The sequence below is a fragment of the Amborella trichopoda genome, chromosome 7 (assembly GCF_054954075.1).
Source record: "Amborella trichopoda isolate Santa Cruz 75 chromosome 7, AtrichopodaSantaCruz75HAP2 v2.0, whole genome shotgun sequence".
Classification (NCBI taxonomy): Eukaryota; Viridiplantae; Streptophyta; class Magnoliopsida; order Amborellales; family Amborellaceae; genus Amborella; species Amborella trichopoda.
The window spans coordinates 40,326,868-40,347,076 of record NC_142342.1 but is presented as its reverse complement, the minus strand read 5'-3'; the positions used below and the strand labels follow the sequence as shown (position 1 = coordinate 40,347,076).

Genomic DNA, 20,209 nt, shown 5'->3' with positions numbered 1-20,209 from the left:
AAATTTTTTTCAATATATAATAATAAAAAAAATACAAAAATATAAATAAATAAGCGTATAGTCATAGGATGCAATGGATCCAACTAAATCGAGACCCAACATGTAGGCTCGAGACCTAACAGGTGTAGGCTCGAGACCCAACAGGTCTGAGTATGGGTTTAAATTTTAAACCCGAAAACGATTCGGATATGAGCCCCACTCGGAGCAGACCCGTTGCCACCCCGAATTGAAAGGTACTTTCATAAGTTTAGTAGGGCTACTCCACTTCTTGCCGCCAATCAACTTTATAGCAGCTTTGGAGACTTCTGATTGTTTACTTCCCAGGAAAAGTTCTGACGTGGAAACTTCTCAGGAAAAGTTGTGACCTAAGCAGATGGTGAGAGTATTGACCTAGAGAGAGAAAGAAAGAAGAGAGAGAACCCAGAGCTTCGTAAGCTTCGGACACACAAAACTTTTCAAATTCTAGAGTTCGCGGTGTATCCAAAGGGAATCCGAAACTTGATTCCCCCATTATTTTAAGCCCTTAACCTGCAGAGCTCTCTGCACGAAAAACTAGGTTTTAACGGAGAGCTTCGGTCAGAAGTGTGAGCTTTGTGGAGGTCAAGCTTTTTGATAGGTAATTCTAATGAAAATTGAAAACCAGTCATTGAGCTTCGAGATAGAGCTGATTTTCAGTAGCATTGATATTTGAGTGATCTTGGGGTTTGAGTTCTATGAAGTTTTTTCTCTCTGACGTGGGTTTATGAGGTATTGAAGTGAGATAGCTTGATCTGAGTTAATGGCCTGAGATGATCTAAGGTTTGAAGATTGAAAAATTCAAGGTCTCAGCAAGTCTTGGAGCTGGAGAAATAGTTCCTAGCTATCAAAATCAGTCGAAGCTCTGGTCTATAGAAATTCAAGGTCTGTGTAAGTCTAATTGAACTATTCAAGGATCCAGTTGTGGAAACATTAAAAGCTTCAGAAGTTTTGTGAAAGTCTGCAATTTCAAGGTAACAGTTTCAGGAATATTCAGTGATGTAGTTCAATTGTCACGTTGTAGAAAGGTTACTGAAAGTAATTGAATTATTATTATTTATTACGTTAATTTTGTGTGAAAACGTATATGATTCCTTGGTCTGAATCATTTTGATTCTAGATCGTATATAGCTTGTGGGAAATGTAAGATTTTTAGGACCCAGTTATATGACACAGGAATAAAACATGGAGGTTTGATTTAGTGGTGGTATAAAGCACGAACGTTGTGAGTTTTCAACAATATCAGAAAGCTGAAGGATACAATGTTGTCAAAATTGTTGGGGAATTTAGTTAACCGGTTTCAAAAAAAAAAAAAAATGTTGGGGAATTTCATCCAATTGAAAGCTCAAATAAGACGACTTGAAAACAGCTCATGTTTTAAATTAAAAGATGAGATTTTGAATTTTAAAGTGAAAATGAGTATTAAAAAAGAAAGGAGTTTGTTTGAGGAAATGGAGGCAAAATAAGAATTTAGGTGGAACTTAATTATGAAATCACCAAAGTGAAACAGGCATAGAATTTGAAGGAAGTTATCAGAAACAAGGATTGGATTTTCAAGAAAACTCAAAAGTCTGGTTTGCCTTTTCCCTCCCATATTTCTTAATTTGTAATGTCCTTTTAATTCACCATGGTTTTAGATTTGGTAAATTTTGTTAGAAATTTGAACCTAACCAACATGGGGCTTAGGGTCCAATTCCATATGCTACCTATTTGTCAAAAAATAATAATAACAAATTAAAAGGCGCCAAAGTTTGAAGTTTTGCTAATTTTACTTCTTGTTTATTTATTTATTCCTTATTTTATTTCAAAAACTGCAGACCAGCCAACCATCGAACTGAGATCCAGAATTATGTTCCCAGCCTGCAATCAATATGATGTTAAAACCTGAAATATTACACCTCGGTTCCTGTTGAAACAATTTCTAGTTCTTTTCTTTTTTCTTTTTTCTTTTAACCTATAGGAGTATGAGGATCAATATTACATCAGTTCTGTATGATCTATTTTATTATTGTTTGTGTGTGTTTTGAGTGATCTCTTACTTATAGATATTGGGCTTTTCTTGTGCTTAGGTTTCTTTTGAGTAGCACGCCTTGCGCTATTGTGCTAGAATTGATTTCTCGTAATGACTACTGTTAACTGCTTTGAGATTATAAACTTAGGTCAACATATGATTGACCCATCTGATCATATTCACTTTCATGGTTTTGTGAACAGCTAGTATTGAAAAATTTAAAGCCAATGACATTCTGAAATCACAACCAAGAAAAAATGCCTTTTGTGTGAAGGAATTCGGTTTCTACTTGAGATGCCATGGCCCTAGAAACAGCTATTCCTGTTGTCCAGCGACCAGAAAGGCTCTTAGAGATACCTAATAGAAATTTAATGGAGAGCGTGGGAGAGATTGTGCCCAAACCACAGCCTGTTTCTGAAGAGGAAGTATATGTTGCAGTTGGGAAAGAGAGAAAAGAGAGCCTAAAAACGCTGCAGTGGACCATACAGATGTTCAGGAATAAAAAGATAATACTTCTGCATGTTCATCAGCCTTCTCAAATGATACCGACTCCAAGTAAAATCTTGACTCATGCGACGTCTGTCTATTCCATTCAGGAGAATAAGATCTTAAGCAGCAAAATGAGTATTGGAAACTAGCTTTATTTTATGTATATGCTAAATACTCTAGGCACTGGACACAAATGTATGCATACATCAATCGGTGAACTAGTTTATGACAAATATTAAGATGAGTGCTAAATACATCTGCACATCAGTTTTTCATATATAATCATAAGGTTGTATAACATGTATGTATATAGATGTACCAGTTGGATTCCTTTTAAGGCCAATGATTCTTAAATTCAACATACTATTGTGCATAATATTCAAGGAGAAACAGACTGTATATTCTCATAAGAGTCAACTTTGTAGAGAAGTAAGCCATTTTGGGGTCCAGAAAACTATCCCTGTTGATGATAAAATTGTTATACAGATATGCTCTGGAGAAAATTTTCCCTGAAAATAATCAGATGAGATAGAAAAGATGCCATTTATTTAAGCAGCTTGGATGCCATTCACATATTTTTGTTTTTCTGTTGGGATGATAGGTACCTAAATTTAGGATAAAAGATAAAAAATCAAGCAACTATTTACATCAGCAATGAAATAAAGCATCAAGAAAATGAAAATTATGCAGATAGTCCCATATAGTTTCCAAAACATTATTTACTTCAGTTAATGTAGGAGAGGGTTTTGTAGCATGTTTTTGATGGTTGTTTGTCTTGCAGTGGGGAACTTTCCTGCAAATAAAGTGAAGCCTATTGAGGTGAAGGCTCACAGGAATAAAGAACAAGAAGATGTGAAGAAATTGATGAATGATTATCTTGCACTCTTCTCTACAGCAGAGGTATGAATGTTTGTTAGTATATTGTTCTTTTGACATCTGCTAGAAGCATCATTGGTCTATATGAATTTATGGAGGGGTCTCCAGTGGCATGAGTTCAAATAATTGGTTTATTGCATTGTAGATATAAAGGATGAGTGTGGCTTATGATACAATTAACAGTTCTGCTCTATCTTGTTCTTTTATGTAACATTTGACTCTTACCATAGGCTTACCATGTCATGTGGCTTTACAAATTTTCAGGTGCATGTAGACAAACGGGTCAAAGAAGCAGATGACATTCAGAAAGGGATTGTGCAAGCAGTAGCTCAATATGAAATACAAAAACTCATCATGGGTGCAGCTGCAGACAACTGCTACTCAAGGTGTGATCCTTCAGATCCCATATTAAATTAAAAGTTCTGTCATCATCTTACAAAGCTATAAAATTGCCTAATTTTCACATAATCTTGAGAATGATGACCCTGGAATATTTGCATTTTAAATTTACAGGGCTTGACTGCCCTTGCCTCTGAATGGAGCTCTTTATCACAGTCTTTTTTTGTGTTGGAATCCCAAGTTACCCTTTCTATAAAAGAATATCTGACATTGATGCTAAATCTGCCATGTTCTATTTTCTAAACGATGTACAGAAACTTTGGAAAACTAAAAGAAGAAAATGAAGGGGGATACATTTCAACTCTTAAGTTTCATGTCAATCAAGAAGCTTGGATGCCCATTACAATAAAAGGAGCTCCCAATATCAAAGTGCTGCTTCCTACTCAATAAAAGATTGGCATATGAGTTGAATCCATAGCGCAAACTTTTGACTACATATTTGGCCAGGCGATGTGACACTTATCATGAAAAGGGCCTCGATTTTTAGTGAAAAGTAGTCCTAGATTTGAGATTGAGTATGTGGTCATACTTTATCTTAACTCATCATTGAAGAAGAACAAGAAAAGAAACATTCGGGATTTCTGGACATCTTTTACTTCTTTGAATTTGTGTTCACTTTTTGCTAGAAAGTTTTTGTGGTTTGTCTTGGTAATAAGGGGCCATACACAGGCATTCTAGGAGACCGCCCATCCTTTTGCTACTCCTGCACATTGCACTTGACTTTGGATTTCTTATATGAGATCTGGTTCACTATTGCTTGGGAGCTACACTGTAACCATGCTTCATGGCTAGGAATGCTTTGTTTAAGTATTTTATTTTATCTTCTGTTCATTTTACAGATAATTAAATCATTTTGGAGTTCTAATGGGAACTGATGTTTTGGCGCTGGCATTGTATATCTAACTAGTGAAAAATGGGAATGCAGGAAAATGAATGCTGTAACCTCAAAAAAGGCAGCTCATGTTAAGAAGCATGCCCCGCTCTCTTGCATGATATTTTTCATTTGCAAGGGGAGCCTTATATGCACCAGGGAACCTTGTGCTGAACAACCCAGTATGTGGATGAATTCACCATCACCGACCCTCACTCCATCTACAAGTCCAGTTATATCAAGACAAAGTAGTACTGGGTCAGTTAGGGAATCCATGAACATGCGGAATCTTCTTAGCCCCTGGTTTAGGCGTAGATCAAAATCAGAGCACTTGAATATTGATGTAGAAGAAAGCCAATCATCTTTGGGTGGTGAAACCGTATCGGGCATGGGTTCTATCGATGGGGAGGCAGAAATTCAACCTGATTTGTCAGGTACCGTGGAAAGTAGAAATGGGGCTAATAGTGAGGAGTTTGCAAGTTGTGTCTCATTTTATCCAGACCCCATTGAAGAACCAGTTCTAGATTCTGTGGAGGAGAATGATGAGGAGGGGTCTTTGTCTATTTGTCCTACAGATGGAACAGTAAGCCCTATAGCCTCTGTTACCCCCCACAAGAAAAAAGCTGCAAATGCAAGAGAAAGAATGGGGCCCTTCAATTCTTTTTTTTGAACTTTACGAGAGTCTTCAATTATTTTTAGCCTCTGTTCATTCTTCTTTTTTGAGAGAGAGAGAGAGACTGCGGCTGGGATTCTCAAGGAAGTATCCAGATCATCTATAATGTGTACTGGATAGTTTTGAAGTGTGCATCCATAGATTATCTGCTTTCTTTCAATTAGAAATAGCTTTGTAATCCAAGAAATTAGACTTTCTTGCTCATGGTTCTTGCAGGATGATGTCATGCAATCTTTGCATGATCAATTAAGAAGATCTATGGAAGAATCCAAGAATCTAAAGAGGGAAGCACTCAATGAGTCAGTCAGGTGTCGACAAGCCGAGCATGTTGCTTTAGAGGCACGATGCAAAGTAACTCTCTCTCTCTCCCTCTCTCTCTCTCTCTCTCTCTCTCTAGTTTTTGGTAACAACTGAGAATAATGTACAATACATAGTTTTATTCTTAGGATTACGAAACCGGGATTTGTCATTCGAGCTTTTGTGTTGGTTTCACTCTGCCAATTATACAAAGTAATTTATTTAATATTGACTTAGAAATATACCAATACAAAGCCAAGAACCATAATTATAAATATCAGCCAAATTTCAATGAGTTGGAGTCACATCCCTGCGGCAACAATTTGGGGCTAATGACCAAAATCCATATATCGGCCAACCATAGAAGAAGCCTTTGGGCAAAAGAAAACATACCAGAAAAGGAGAATAACATTAACAAAAGCCAAAAATACAAAAAGAATAACTTAAGGTAAGCAACTAGAAAGGAAAGCTCAATTTGAATTCTTATCTGACTATTATATTTCCCTGCCAGGCTAAAATCTTAGAAACAAAGTATGAGGGAGAACTGAAACTAAGAATCGAGCTTGACGAAGTCCTAAACAGAGAAAGACACAAACTGGAAGACCTTGCAAACCAGAGGGACAAATTCTCAAAGGAAGTGCAGGAAATTTGCAAGGAAAAAGATGCCCTTACCTGTCGCATAGCAGAGTTGGATCAGCTTGTTCATGATCTCACAGAGAAGCTAAGAGAAGCAGAGGAGTCCTTGAGCAGGGTCTCAAGAGAAAATGTTGAGATACAAAGGCAAAGGGAAGATGTGCTTCATCAACTTGAGCAATATCAGAAGAGAGAAGGGCACTCAAGTGGGCAAGAGAGTTTCTGTGAGTTCTCAGTAATGGAGCTCAATATTGCAACGAGAAACTTTGATGGCAGACTAAAAATTGGGCAGGGTGGTTATGGGACAGTGTATAAGGGGCGGCTTCGTCACACTGATGTCGCGATAAAGGTGTTGGATTCTGGTAGCTTGCAAGGCCAGTCGGAGTTCCAACAAGAGGTAATTACAATTTTCGAAACAAAATATTTTCCGATCTATTATCATTTTATTGTTATTTTCAATTTCTGGAAATAAAAAATACACCATAATCGATGCTATGGGCTACATGGTACAACATAGGGGCATCCATAATCTATCCTTAACGATGTGAAAATGGAGATTAACCATAGTGTGGTCCACAGGGACATTCAGTGAGGATCAGTTAAACTCCATGGCCTGTCCTTGGGAATGGACTGTGGATCCTCCTTTGTTGTGTATATATTCTGCAAACCACTGGTGGATGGTATGCTTTCCCATTAGAAATTGGTTGCTCGAGTCGTTGTGTGTAGATGTTGCAAAACATGCAGTGATTGAAAGGAAGTTACGCTGAGAGGAGAAGACTTGCATGTTTGAAGCATGGGGTGAAGTTTTGGAGAGTTGCATACCCAAAAAAATTGAATATTCTTTTTGAACTTTTGTTGGATTTTGATGTCTAAAAGTGATGGGTGCTATGCTATTTGCTGCATTACATTGACCATGCAACTTCCAATTACAACATTCACTTGTATAGCTTGACAGACACACATACTTTCTTGAAACGTTTTTTTCTTAACTCCCACCTCGAAGGTGAAATGGACTAACCTCAATTACTATGATCCTGCAATATGCCTTTTCATACTTCTTTCCTCCCTTAGGTGAATGTCTTAAGCAGGGTTCGACACCCGAACCTCGTGACCCTCATTGGTGCATGCTCAGAGAATTCATGCCTCATCTATGAGTTCCTCCCAAATGGAAACCTTGAGGAACGGCTTTGCCGGAGGAATGACTCCCCCGCCCTTTCCTTCCAAGCCCGTATCCGCATCGCCTCTGAAGTGTGCTCTGCTCTTCTCTTCCTCCACTCTGCCACCCCCCATTCCATAGTCCATGGTGACCTAAAGCCATCTAATATTCTCCTCTCCACTAATGATTCTGCAAAGATTGGGGACTTTGGGATATGCCGCCTTCTAGAAGATTCCGGAGGTACCCTATGTTGGAGGACTGATCCAAAAGGAACCTTCCCTTACGTGGACCCTGAGTTTCTAGCCACTGGGGACCTCACCCACATGTCGGATGTATATTCTTTTGGGGTCATACTCTTGCAGCTTCTTACAGGACGATCAGCTCTAGGTATAATACGGGATATGCATAGGGCTCTTGAGAATGGGTGCTTGACAGAGATTTTAGATCCTACAGCTGGAAGCTGGCCGTTTGTTCAAGCGAACCAACTTGCTCATTTGGCGTTGAGATGTTGTGAGATGAACCGGAGGTCGAGGCCTGACTTGGGGTCAGAGATTGTGAGGACAGTGGAGTTGCTGAGGGCGACAACGGATGGGACTGTGGTGGCAGGGCAGCCTGTGGGATACCCTGACAAACATGGACAGGTTCCAACGTATTTCCTTTGCCCCATTTTTCAAGTAAGTGGCAATAAATACCTCCAAGCCTCATTATTTTTTCTTTGTTTTACTATGGGCACGTTATTTCATTGGTTTAATAGAGCAGAAGTCATTGGTAAAAGGCAAGGTCATTTGTTAGTTGTGTTAAATAGAACCGAAATCATTGGTAATGGACAAGATCATTTGTTAGTTGTTAGTGAGCAGTAAAGTCTTGTATATGTGCTGTCACACACTGTGTTGATGGTCATGCTCAACAATATTCAACTAATAGATTTGTACAACACCAGTTGTCAGACAAGAGCAGATGGCCGGGATGTGACATTCATCAGATTAGAATCTGTGAGACAATGGCTTGGAGTCCAAATTTCTAGTGAAATTTGAGCAGAATGACACACCCCAGCCATTCCTCGTTGAGATTTGATGGTTGGGATGGTGCAAGTTCCCTATAGACACTATGCTCATTGAATACATGTCCTTAGCTAATTCATTATTTGTGTCAATAAGTTGCCTATACCACCAAGTAATGTAATAAATTATTACCCCGAGTTTTACCATTCAGGAGAAAAAAATATACCCATAGTAAATCACTTTTTGCCTGTGTTATGGAGTAGCAGCTTGCCCGCCATAACAAGGTGGGGTGGCACCTGTGTGCGTGTGTGTGTGTTTTTGTGCAGAGTAAACGCTTTACCGAACATTTTAGTACGTGATACTATGCACTGCCCCTGCAATGTGATTTCTATGATTACAATTGCATTGTTGCTTTTCTTGGGTGTGCAGGAAATTATGAATGATCCTCATGTGGCAGCAGATGGTTTCACATATGAGGGTGAGGCATTGCGAGGGTGGTTCGAAAGTGATCATGACACGTCCCCCATGACCAATCTCAAGCTCCCTCATCTCAACCTCATTCCTAACCGTGCCCTTCGCTCTGCAATCCAAGAGTGGGTCCAAAATTGAATATGCATATTCCTTGTATATGATATGCTCATAACTCTTATCTATACTGTATTTATAAATGCATGCATGTACATGACTATGTGCAGAGATAAATATGTATCCAACCACATATTTATGTACAATCTAGTCAATATACAACATGAGACATGCATGTATTTGTTTATGATTTTGTATGTGTGTATTCTATCCAGGCCTACATATTCCTTCTTGTTTGGCTTCGAGATCTCTTGACATAGCCTCTACGGAGGCCTGTATGTATTTGATTATCTATTTATTCATTTGTTTATATAAACATTTTTTTGCTCTTATTAATTGGTGGATTGTTTTTCCTTTAAAGATCCAGCAGTGATTCCCATCCACTTGAGCTATGGGATTGAACCTTTAATACCCATTTTTCTCTAACCCCACAAAATACCCTATCTTTTCCCAACTCTCGGGCCATCTGATGAGGCTAGGGATTTGTATGTGGATCATCGTCATGGTTCTAGTAATCAAAAGAGGGATAATTACGGAGGCGACATTGAACTATCAACACATGAGAGGGAGCAATTGGCTTTAAAGGAGATCAAGTCCATAAAAGCTATATAACTTTTGTCCTATCCTAGCAGAGTGTTTTTGTTGTTGTTTCCACTGCATTCATACTCTTACAGGGTCTAACATTGACATTCGAACATCTCAAGCCTCTTGGGTTTGTTTACCATGCTTTGCTCACTGCATAGTTTTTGTTTGTCCCTACTGCATTGATAGGCTAGGTGGTTTGGGGAATCATGGGGCACGATCATGTGTTAGGGGCACAAAACGATCTTGGCGCGTTGGGTTCGTTATGTGCTGTGTGCCGGAAAGTGCACTTGAGCAGGGTGCAAAACGCTCTTGGTGTGCTAGGCACTCGCTTGACCCAAGTGGGTTCTGTGATGTGCACCAAAAAATGTTGAGCAAGGTGTATAGTGCTCTTGGCATGGTAGGCACTCGCTTGGCCCATAGTTGTCCTGTGCCATGTGCAGTTAAGTGCAAAAACACTCATGGGCGTGCTAGACCCTCCCTAGACCTGTGTTGGTCACACATTGTACATTTGGCGGTGCATTTGAGCATTGTTGGATGCGGCATGAATCGATGCTTTCCACGCACTCTGGACTATGTGGTCTCTCGGGGCTATCCTGCAGTCATCTTGCAGACCACCAGATTGCATTGGACTCTGGCACTATATGCACTTTGGACTGCATGGTCCCTCACGGTGGTCCTACGACCTCCATGTAGACCCACGGGTTCATAGAGACTGTGTGGTCTAGTGCACAAAAACAAAAGTTTATATAGGGACGCTATCTTATAATGTAAAACTACAGATGCCTCTAAAAAATCCATCGGAAAAGGTAGTTTTAAGGTTGAAAAACCCTTTGATTGATCATCTCGACATCGAGATGTATGACTATGAAAAATAAAAAGATTTTAAGGCTCATAAATAGTACATTTTACAACATATTATCTACAACTTCCATTTTCAAGATTTTCATATGTTTATAAATCTACTTGATTTTAACCATTTTTTAAATTTTAAATTTTGTATTTAGATATAAAAATAGATTTTGAGATAATTTGAAAAACATTGTACATCAAAATTATATATCATGATAAAATTTGAAGGTACACCTTAAAAAATTGAGTCACAATTATGTGATACATGCGCTTATCGGGTGAATCACGTGTTTGGTCACACATGCAATGCTACACATGTGCCCCTTGAGGCTGCACAATTTTTCTTGTGGCTGCAGCTGTATGTATCTTTTGGTGCAGCTTCAGATGTGTGGATTTCAGATGCTGTCTTGACCCTTTTTTTTTTTTTGTGCATTCGTGCCTTACTAGTTTATATTGGGGCTGCGATTGCACAGTGATTGTGTGGCCTTGGCCTCACAGTCACACTATGTGACCTCAGATTTGTGTTTTTCAGCACAACTTTAAATGGGCATAACCTTGTCTCCCGGTAGAATCTCAGATAGGACATCAATATATATTTTTGAGATAGCTCGTGAAGAGGGACATAATAGCTAGGGTCCCACTTACTAATATCGCTTCTAATAGAGGTGCCAGTTGCTTATTCGATTTCTAATGGTTGGATTGTGGATTTAAGAGCAACAAAATATAAAATAAAGTAGGCAGAAGGGTTCATAGAGCTTCACCAAGTTCCAGTAGGATGGGTGGATATTTTCATGGGAAATGTGCGGACCTATAGCTTACAATTTTAGTTTGGCTGGATCATGTTTTCCATGATGTTCTCTATGCTTTTGGGACGAAGACGGGCCTCCTTTTAGTCCCCAAACACTCACAAAAAGACATTTGATTCCATTTTTAGGCAAGAGTACAAATAAAACTTGAGGAGATTCATTTTTTTGGTAGTAATCTAGTTGATGGACTTTTGACTTTGGTTATGGAAGATTTTTTTTTGTTCTACTTACTCCCATTCTCCTCCTTTTGTGAATGATGCGTCATCATTCCTATATTCTCATTCTTTTTCATTTGTGCATCATGATATTTTTTCTTCTATATTGCGCCATGCTAGATTGGAGCATATAACTAAAGATAGATTATTAGGATCCTTAACCAAAGTAGATATTTACCTTTCTTTGAACCTTGTTTGATAGGCAAATCCACTAATAAACCCCTTTGTAAGGCTCAAGATAAAAAAACCGTTAGAATTGTGCACTAAGACATTTGCGGTCCTTCCATGTGAAGGCTTAGTTCATCGGTTTTATTGATGAGTACTCGTGTTATAGTTTTATGTACTTGATCTCATACAAATATAAGGCAATTGATTGCTTGAAGAGGTTTAAGTTGAGGGAAGAGAATTAAGGTTCTCAGAATTGATGGGGGTGTGTTGAGAAGTTTTTGTCGGCAGGAAACGATGTCAAAGCTTCACAGCAAAATGGCGTTGCAGAGAAAAAGGAACCGTACTTTTATGGTTATGGTGAGGTCCATGATAGCACAATCAAATCTCCCTGTTACTTTTTGAGGTGATTGTCTGTTGATTGTTGTGTACATCTTGAATAGGGGTTCCATTGGGTGTATTTTCTGGACACATAATTCAAGGACCAATGGAGAGATATACAATCAATGGTCAGGATTAACTTTGAGATGGAAAATGAATCAGAATTGAACAATCACTAAGTGCATGCAGGCTTGATAGGCGACGGAACAATGAGGGGTTAATGAACATTATTTTAAGATCATCATCATCACCACCATCATCATCATTATCATCATTTTAGCATTTTCTCAATTAATTGGGGTCGGCTACAGGAATTCTGGTTCTCTATTTTGCTTTATTAAATGTCACATCGTCATATCTTCAGTGAGACCATAAGTTCTCATATCTTTTCAAACTACTTCCAACCAAGTTCTTTTGGGCCTACCCATTGCCTTTTTTAGTCTTTTCACTTGAACTAATTTGCACCTCCTAATAGGTGTTGTACTTGGTAGGCGCCACACATGACCAACCCACCTAAGTCTAATCTCTCTCTCATTTTATCGTGTATTGGTGCTAGACCTAAATTCAAAAATAGATTCAATGTGAATTCTATCACTTCTTGTCTTGCCACTCATCCATCTCAACATCCTTATCTCTGCTACACTAATTCTATGCGTGTATTATTTTTTATTTGCCAAATATTTAGCCCCATAGCAAAACCGGTTTCATCGATGTCCTATGGAATTTGCCATTCAACTTTATTGGTATGCGACAATCACATAAATTTTCAGTTGCACATCTCCACCTCGCCCACCTAGCTCTAATTCTTTGTGTGACATCTTCTTCGTTACAGTATCAACCAATGGCCCAGATTTAATCTGAGCTGATCTGACGGTTACGACTTCATTTCGTATTTGAATTTTCATATTTTTTCTATAAATCCAAATGACTTGAAATTTTAGACGTTCATTCTTCTCATCAAGGTGCACTAATAAAAATATAAAAAAATATTTTGTAAAATGTAAATTATCCATATATATAATAATATATATATATATATGGGGATTAGATTCGGTACGCCCACTAGCTGACCGCTACAATAAACGCCAATGGCCAAGATTGAATCTAGGTAGATCTGACGGTCACGACATCTTTTCGTGTTTGAATTTTAATTTTTTTCTATAAATCTAAATAAGTAAAAATTTTACTTGTATGTTCTTCTCATCATGCCTTACCTAATAAAAATATATAAAAAAATAATCCACAAAATTAAAATTGATCAAAATACCTCCAAAAATTTACAAGGGCATTTTAGTAAAAAAATTTCATGTAAAATATTTATTATATATTTTTAGAAAATTCAACTATTATTTATGTACACACTCTTCAAATTTTAGATCATTCTAAGTTGTAGAAAAACCATCAAAATTCAAACACCAGATATCTAGGATCATTTGATCTGCCTAGATTCAATATGGGCCGTTAACTTTTACTGTAGCAGTACGCCATTGGGCAGACATGATCTTTTCCCATATATATATATATAAAAGAAAAAGTTCATATAAGCTTGCAACGTTAAAATGTAGAATTACAGATGCACTTCAAAAATTTATTGGAAAAGGTTGTTTTAATGTTGAAAAAATTTCTAATTGAACAACTCAGCATCGAGATGTATGAATATGAAAAAAAAAATAAATGGATTTTGAGTCCCAAAAATAGTGCATCTTGCAACACATTATCTAGACCGTCTATTTTCAAGATTTTTATATGCTTATATATCTACTTGATTTTAACCAGTTTTTAAGTTTAAAATTTATATTTAGATATGAAAATAGATTTTCAGATAATCCTAAAAATATTTTACGCCAAAAATACATGTTATGTTAAATTTTCGAGGTGTGCCTTAATTGGATTGTTTAAGGTTGCAACCTTATAAAAACCACACCTATATATATATATATATATATATATATATATATATATATATATATATATATATATATATATATATATATATATATATATTGATCCCAAATTAGTTTCTTTATTCCATAAAAAATTCAACAAATGGAGAAAACAAGGAAACAAAGGTACTTGTTTCTTTGATTGGTTAAAAGATATCTTACACCAAAGACAAATCTCTATCCCAGATTTTGAAATAAATACATTTGAAACTCAGTATACCACATTCAATACTACAGAGGGAAAAACAATAAAAGCTATGCATCCTCCTGAACAAAGTCTTAAAATACAAGGGATGTCGGAAATGGCTTCGATAGGTCCAGAAAGTGACATGGATGAAACAAATTCTTCAACCCAAGTAGTAGTATATGAAACATTAGCAACGCCCTATAAATTAAATAACGCTAATCTGTCTTGCATGGAATTACTCCCACATATAATTGAACAAAACAATTATACAAATCTTTATCTTCAAATTATTGGAAAACACACCATTCGAATAGAAAATTTATTACTTCCTCCCACATCATATAGTGAACCTAAGCAAATATTCTTTAAACCTCCTCTTGAATTAAATAGGGAAAAATTTCATATCGGAGATGATAATAAAACACTCATGGATCAATTAATTTCCAAGCTATCCAAATTAGAATTAAAAGAACCCAAAGGAAAAATTGTTATACCCAAAAAAGATAAAGGCAAAGGGAAAATCCCAGAACATGATAATATGACTCTTCAAGAAGAAGAAATAATGTTTCAAGAAGAGGAAAATTCAGAACCTCAAATCAGAAATACAATAACAAATATACAGAAAGCTTTTTCTGAACATTGCATTTCCCCAGATAGTATCAATAGAATCAATTATAGTAAAAATTGGCAACCTATAAATGCTCGACCATACTATAAGAGACCAACTCCAGTTGACATCCAATTAGAAGAAGACCATACAAGTCATACATCTACATATACTGGTAGAACTATTATAGATTGGAATATTGATGGAATTTTCGACCATCGAATATTAGATACAATGAAACATATGACTATGTATGCTTCAACATGTAAAATGACTGGTAGCCATGACCAAGAAATTGTAAAAGCCATAGTTTCAGGATTTACTGGATGGCTAAGGGGATGGTGGGATTCCCATCTCAATAATCAAACAAAACAACAAATATTAACAAATACTCGTAAACGGACAGCAAAAAATGAACATAATCAAGATATTTTATATACGGAAAGTGATGCTGTAAATTCACTCATTTACACAATTGCTCTTCATTTCATAGGAAATACTGCCATACTCGCAGTACGAACTGCTGATCTTTTATCTAATTTACATTGTCCCACATTATCCCATTATAAGTGCTATAAAGATGTTTTTTTTTCTCGTTTACTTATATGAGAAGATAGCCACTTAGATCATTGGAAAGAAAAATTCGTAGCCGGTCTACCATATTTGTTCGCCGAAAAGGTCAAAGAACGTCTGAAAAATAAACATGGTGATACAATTAAATATTCTCAATACACATTAGGCGAATTATCTTCTGAAATATGTGCCGAAGGCCTAGCCTTATGCACAGATATGAAACTCAAGAAACAAATCGATAAACAAAATATAAGTGGTAAAAAAGAATTAGCTGATTTCTGTGAACAATTTAGCTACCATATTGATAAAGACAAACCACATAAATTACATAAAGTCCATAAAAGGAGAAAACATCGAAGTGATCGATCTGAAAAAACACATAAGTCATCTCCAGCCACATAAGAAATCTAAGAAGTTTACTAAACGATTTGCTTCTAAGAAATTACAGCAGAAAGGTAAAAATTACATGTTTGCTATAAATGCAGAAAAGTTGGCCATTATAAAAGTCAATGCAAAATCAAGAAAAAACTAGACTCCATTACATTAGATGAACAAATCAGAAATAAAATATATGATAATATTCAATTATATGATTCATCTACTAGTTCAGAAACAGATACTACTTCGTCAAGTAGTGATAGATCTTTTGTAGGTAATATTCATAATGATGATTTTTACTGGTCAACTACAAGTAGTAGTTCTGACATAGATGACGAAATATGTAAATGCCCTATTACCACTTCTGATACCATAAATGCACAAGATCACCCTAACTTATCTAAACCCTAACTTTCCTTATCTTATCTTAAAAACTGGATGATTAGACTATGGTAAGCTATTACTTGTTGTAATATACTGACATAATATAAGAATGCTATAATGATAAAGATGACAGAAATAACAGATATGTCTATGACTATCCAAGAAGTATGAGTATAATCACGAATTTTGATGCTAAATACTAACTTAAATTGCATATCTAACAAACATAATAACACATATATTGATTGAAGTAGAAGTACAGGTAAAGCACACTTACGGATTATTACAAATACATAGGCTGAAAAATGATTGCCATTCGTGAGGGCAATAAGAAGGTAGATTAGACAAATTACAATCGCACATATATGAACATAAAGTAAAGAGTAGCAGATGTTACCGACTTGAGATGCGGTACTTTTAACAGAGTTTACAGTACTAAGCTACTGTCATAAGGGAGAGAGGAGTAAAGACAGAGAAGAGAAAGAGAAGAGAGCAAGAGAGTAGAAGTCTGAGCTGTGCTTCTTGATCTGTGGGAATTCCTTGTGAAAGTCTGTTCTGCTTCAGGTAGGAGGGGTTATTTATAGCTGGAGGAAGAGATGCCTTGGTGATGAAGGTATCGATCTGATTGGCTGTTCGTATGAAGAGATAAGGAAGCTGTCAAGTGGTGGAGCTAGTGCGCGAAACGTGGCTGGTTGGTATTGTTTCCGTAGAGGGTCATTTGAGTGCAACATGGTTGGCTGCTATTGAAGATTCGCCTGAGGAAGGGTCATTCGGGAGACATGAGAGTCCCAGAGGAAATGGACGTGGTAATCGGAGATAGGTGGGTGATGAAGAAGGAATCTTCCATGTGGAGTTGAAGGTGAAGGTCTCGTACGTGTGAAGGATAGGTGGTGGCAAGAGAAGACACGTATACAAAAGGAATCTGTACTATGCGGCTGATATGACTGATATGACATCACTGAATCAAATAAAAAAGAGAGAGAAGCTTTTATCGTCGTATTTTGTCGTCTTATGGAGGTGTAGTCATGTCGGTGATGCTTTTTGCTGTGGTGATGTCTTATCATGGTTACTTTAGTAGACGCGGGCTATCTGAAGCGGGCTGTCGGGCTATTGATCAGGTCGCTGGTCGAAGTCTTCTAACAGTGGGTTGCTGGACTGAACCGTTTCTTCTGAGGTGGCAGGTGCTGTATTACTAAGGGCAAAGATATTGAGGAGATTTTGCTCTAGTTCTTCGAGAGTAGCATTGGGGTGTGCTAGCCTCATCTTTTTCAAGTATGCAGAGAATGTGGGTAAGCTAATTGTATTATGTTCTTGTGAAGTAAGTATATTGCTAGGAGGAGGTATTCGTTTTAGGGTAAAGGAGGCAGGATCAGTACTAAAGATATCCCACCATTTGATTTTGATGGTTTTTCCAAGTTTAGGGATGTACTCATAGTTATGCGTATTATTTTCAGAAATAGTATAATCCCATTTTAGGATCCAAGGTATCTGGTAGATGGCCATGAAATAAGATGATAATCATTTAGGTCAGTGCAAGTATTATATTGTGCAAATTTGGTCTGAAAGGTTTGGAAGGATTTTGGTAGGATTTGTGTCTGGGATCCCCATAATAAAAACCAGTGACGAAATCAGTGTGGGAATCTTTCGCAAATAAGAAATTTAAATTGCAAGTACCAGGAGTGAGTATTATTTGGATTTTGATATGAGAAAACCTTATGTCAGGATTCTATGTACTCAGCATATTTATAATATTTGTATTGAAATTCTGGATTACTTAATTTCTTTCCTTGTATGGGGTTACAACCCCAATCTTCATAAGAAAGTACTTTTTTTATTTGAAATTTTGAATAGGCATATAATTTAGTGGTTCCTTGATAAAAGTAAACAATAGAAACGGAACCAGTTTCCATGAGAACGGCTTCATACCATTCACGAGTCTTGACTCCGTGTGATGCGTTTAAGTGGTTTACAAGGTAAAGGGGAGCAAGCTTATTTGGGTCAATTTGCACATGGTTATCAGAAATGGGTATATCAGACAAGAATGCTGTTTCAATATAGACTGATTTGGTAGTGGTGGAGGTTTGCTTATTTGGGTATGTTGCCGGACTAGGGGTTTGTATTGGATTTTGAGGAAGAGTTTGCATAAAGTATTCAGGTATGTTTGTGGATTTGAGAGGTGACATAGGTGTCAGAGTCAAAGAGGGATAGCTGGGCATAAGAGGCCCAGGCATATTACATGGTACCAAGTCCATGGGATGTTTTTCTTTAGATTTGTTTGGAGGATTATTCATATTGATATTCTTATTGGCAAGAAATAATTGCAAACTGTATGGAAGGGTATCTTCCTCAGGAAGTGTTGGTAATGTACGGTCCCCCCTGTAAAAATTCACGGGTAAGAAAGTCAGGTAAAGAATTAGCAGAGCCGCGAAGATGCTCAATAGAAAAATCAAAAGCAGATAAAATCGCTTGCCAACGGGCAAAGATTTGTTTGGAAACTAGGTTTTGAACATCTTTTTGCAGAATATCTTTTGCGGCTTTACAATCGGTGCGAATAAGAAAGTGTTGATTAAGAATATCATTTTGAAATTTGCAAACACAATGAATAATAGCAAGTAATTCCTTTTTCACAGTAGAATAATTTTTTTGTGTAGAATTCCAAGCTTTAGAAGTAAAACGAATTAATTGTTCTTTGGAATCAACTGATTGTTTTAATATACCTCCAAGACCTAATTAAGAAGCATCACATTCAATTATTTTAAAAGCTGTAGAATTAGGTAAGGTTAAACATGGTAATTCTTTGGCTTTGAGTTTAAGTCGTTGCACAACCAAAGTATGAATTTCAGTCCATGGGGGAGGATTCTTTTTTAACCTGTCATATAAGGGTTTAGCATCAATAGCTAGATTCTGGTAAAAATCACTTATATAATTTAGACATCCTAAGAATCGTTGTAATTCAGTTTTATCTAAAATTTATCAGGAAATTTATCAGCGAATAGAATAGATCTATCGATTGGGATAATTGTTCCTTGATTTATATTATGTCCTAAAAATCGAATTTTTGTTTAGAAAAGGTTTAGCTTTTTAGCAGAGAATATTAAACCAGCATGTTTCACTGTATGTATGAAAGTATGAAGATGTTTAAAATGTTGATCGAGGGATTCAGAGAATACTAGCACATCATCAAAATATAAACTATCATGAATTTATAAAAAGGATTGAAAACATCATTTATTATTTTCTGGAATTCGGATGGAGCATTTTTCAGCCCAAAAGGCATGACATTCCATTCGTATTGTCCAAAGGGAACATTAAATGTTGTTTTATATTTATCTTCTTCCTTTATCTGTATTTACCAAAAGCCAAATTTTAAATCAAATTTGGAGAAGATAACTGCATGTAATAGTCTATCTAGTAAATCTTTTTTATTTGGAATGGGATACTGAATCCATTGTAAAACCTTATTTAGGGGTTTATAACTGATAACCAAACGTGGAACTCCTCGTTCTTGTTCGGCATTTTTGTTGACATAGAAAGCAGAGCAGCTCCAGGGAGAACTGGGACGTATGAGTTTCTTTTGAAGCAAATCTTTAATTTCATTATGACACGTTTGTAGCAATTCCGTATTCATTTGAATAGGTCGAGCTTTTGTTGGTATTTTAGTTTCACTAAACTTTGGTTCATATGGTAATCCAACAATATGTTGTTTTCTATTCCAAAAAGCAGTTGGTAAATCATTACATATTTCTTTTTCAATAAGACTTTTGAGTTGTTGTATTTTTTGTATCATTTCGTTAGTATGGAGTTTTTCACTGACAATCGTGTGTTTGATCTCAAGTTGTAATGATCCTAAAAAATCTTCTTTTTGTTTGATACTATGTTTGACAGTATTAATTTCTTTGAGTTTTGGTTTATCCAGGAATTCAAATTTAATATTTGTATCATGGATATTTGTTTCAATACCTGTATGGGATATAGTAATTGGATATAACAGAGTGAGGAAAGGTATTCCAAGAATTACAGCTTGGTTGAGTCCTATGACCATAATAAATGTTGTGGGAAAACAATGATCTTCATTACAGATTTTTGCATTAGACAATTTGTATTTAATAAACAATCTACTTCCATCAGCA

At 36.5% G+C, this 20,209-nt stretch overlaps 1 protein-coding gene across 1 annotated transcript; it reads left to right on the top strand.

Moving 5' to 3' along the window:
- The first annotated feature begins 272 nt into the window (after nucleotides 1-272).
- Nucleotides 273-9,322, top strand: LOC18422993 (U-box domain-containing protein 33). Its single transcript, XM_006827529.4, has 9 exons — nucleotides 273-989; nucleotides 2,230-2,581; nucleotides 3,297-3,415; nucleotides 3,656-3,777; nucleotides 4,716-5,244; nucleotides 5,551-5,685; nucleotides 6,143-6,661; nucleotides 7,336-8,094; nucleotides 8,851-9,322. The coding sequence occupies exons 2-9, from the start codon at nucleotides 2,326-2,328 to the stop codon at nucleotides 9,028-9,030; spliced, it is 2,619 nt and encodes an 872-aa protein (XP_006827592.2). The 5' UTR covers nucleotides 273-989; nucleotides 2,230-2,325; the 3' UTR covers nucleotides 9,031-9,322.
- The last annotated feature ends 10,887 nt before the right edge of the window (nucleotides 9,323-20,209 follow it).

Excerpts from the sequence above, each read along its gene's own strand:
- LOC18422993 (XM_006827529.4), top strand. The coding sequence starts at position 2,326 with ATGGCCCTAGAAACAGCTATTCCTGTTGTCCAGCGACCAGAAAGGCTC. Across the intron at positions 2,582-3,296 it reads TCAAATGATACCGACTCCAA|TGGGGAACTTTCCTGCAAAT; the intron begins GTAAAATCTTGA and ends TTTGTCTTGCAG. Across the intron at positions 5,686-6,142 it reads CTTTAGAGGCACGATGCAAA|GCTAAAATCTTAGAAACAAA; the intron begins GTAACTCTCTCT and ends TTTCCCTGCCAG.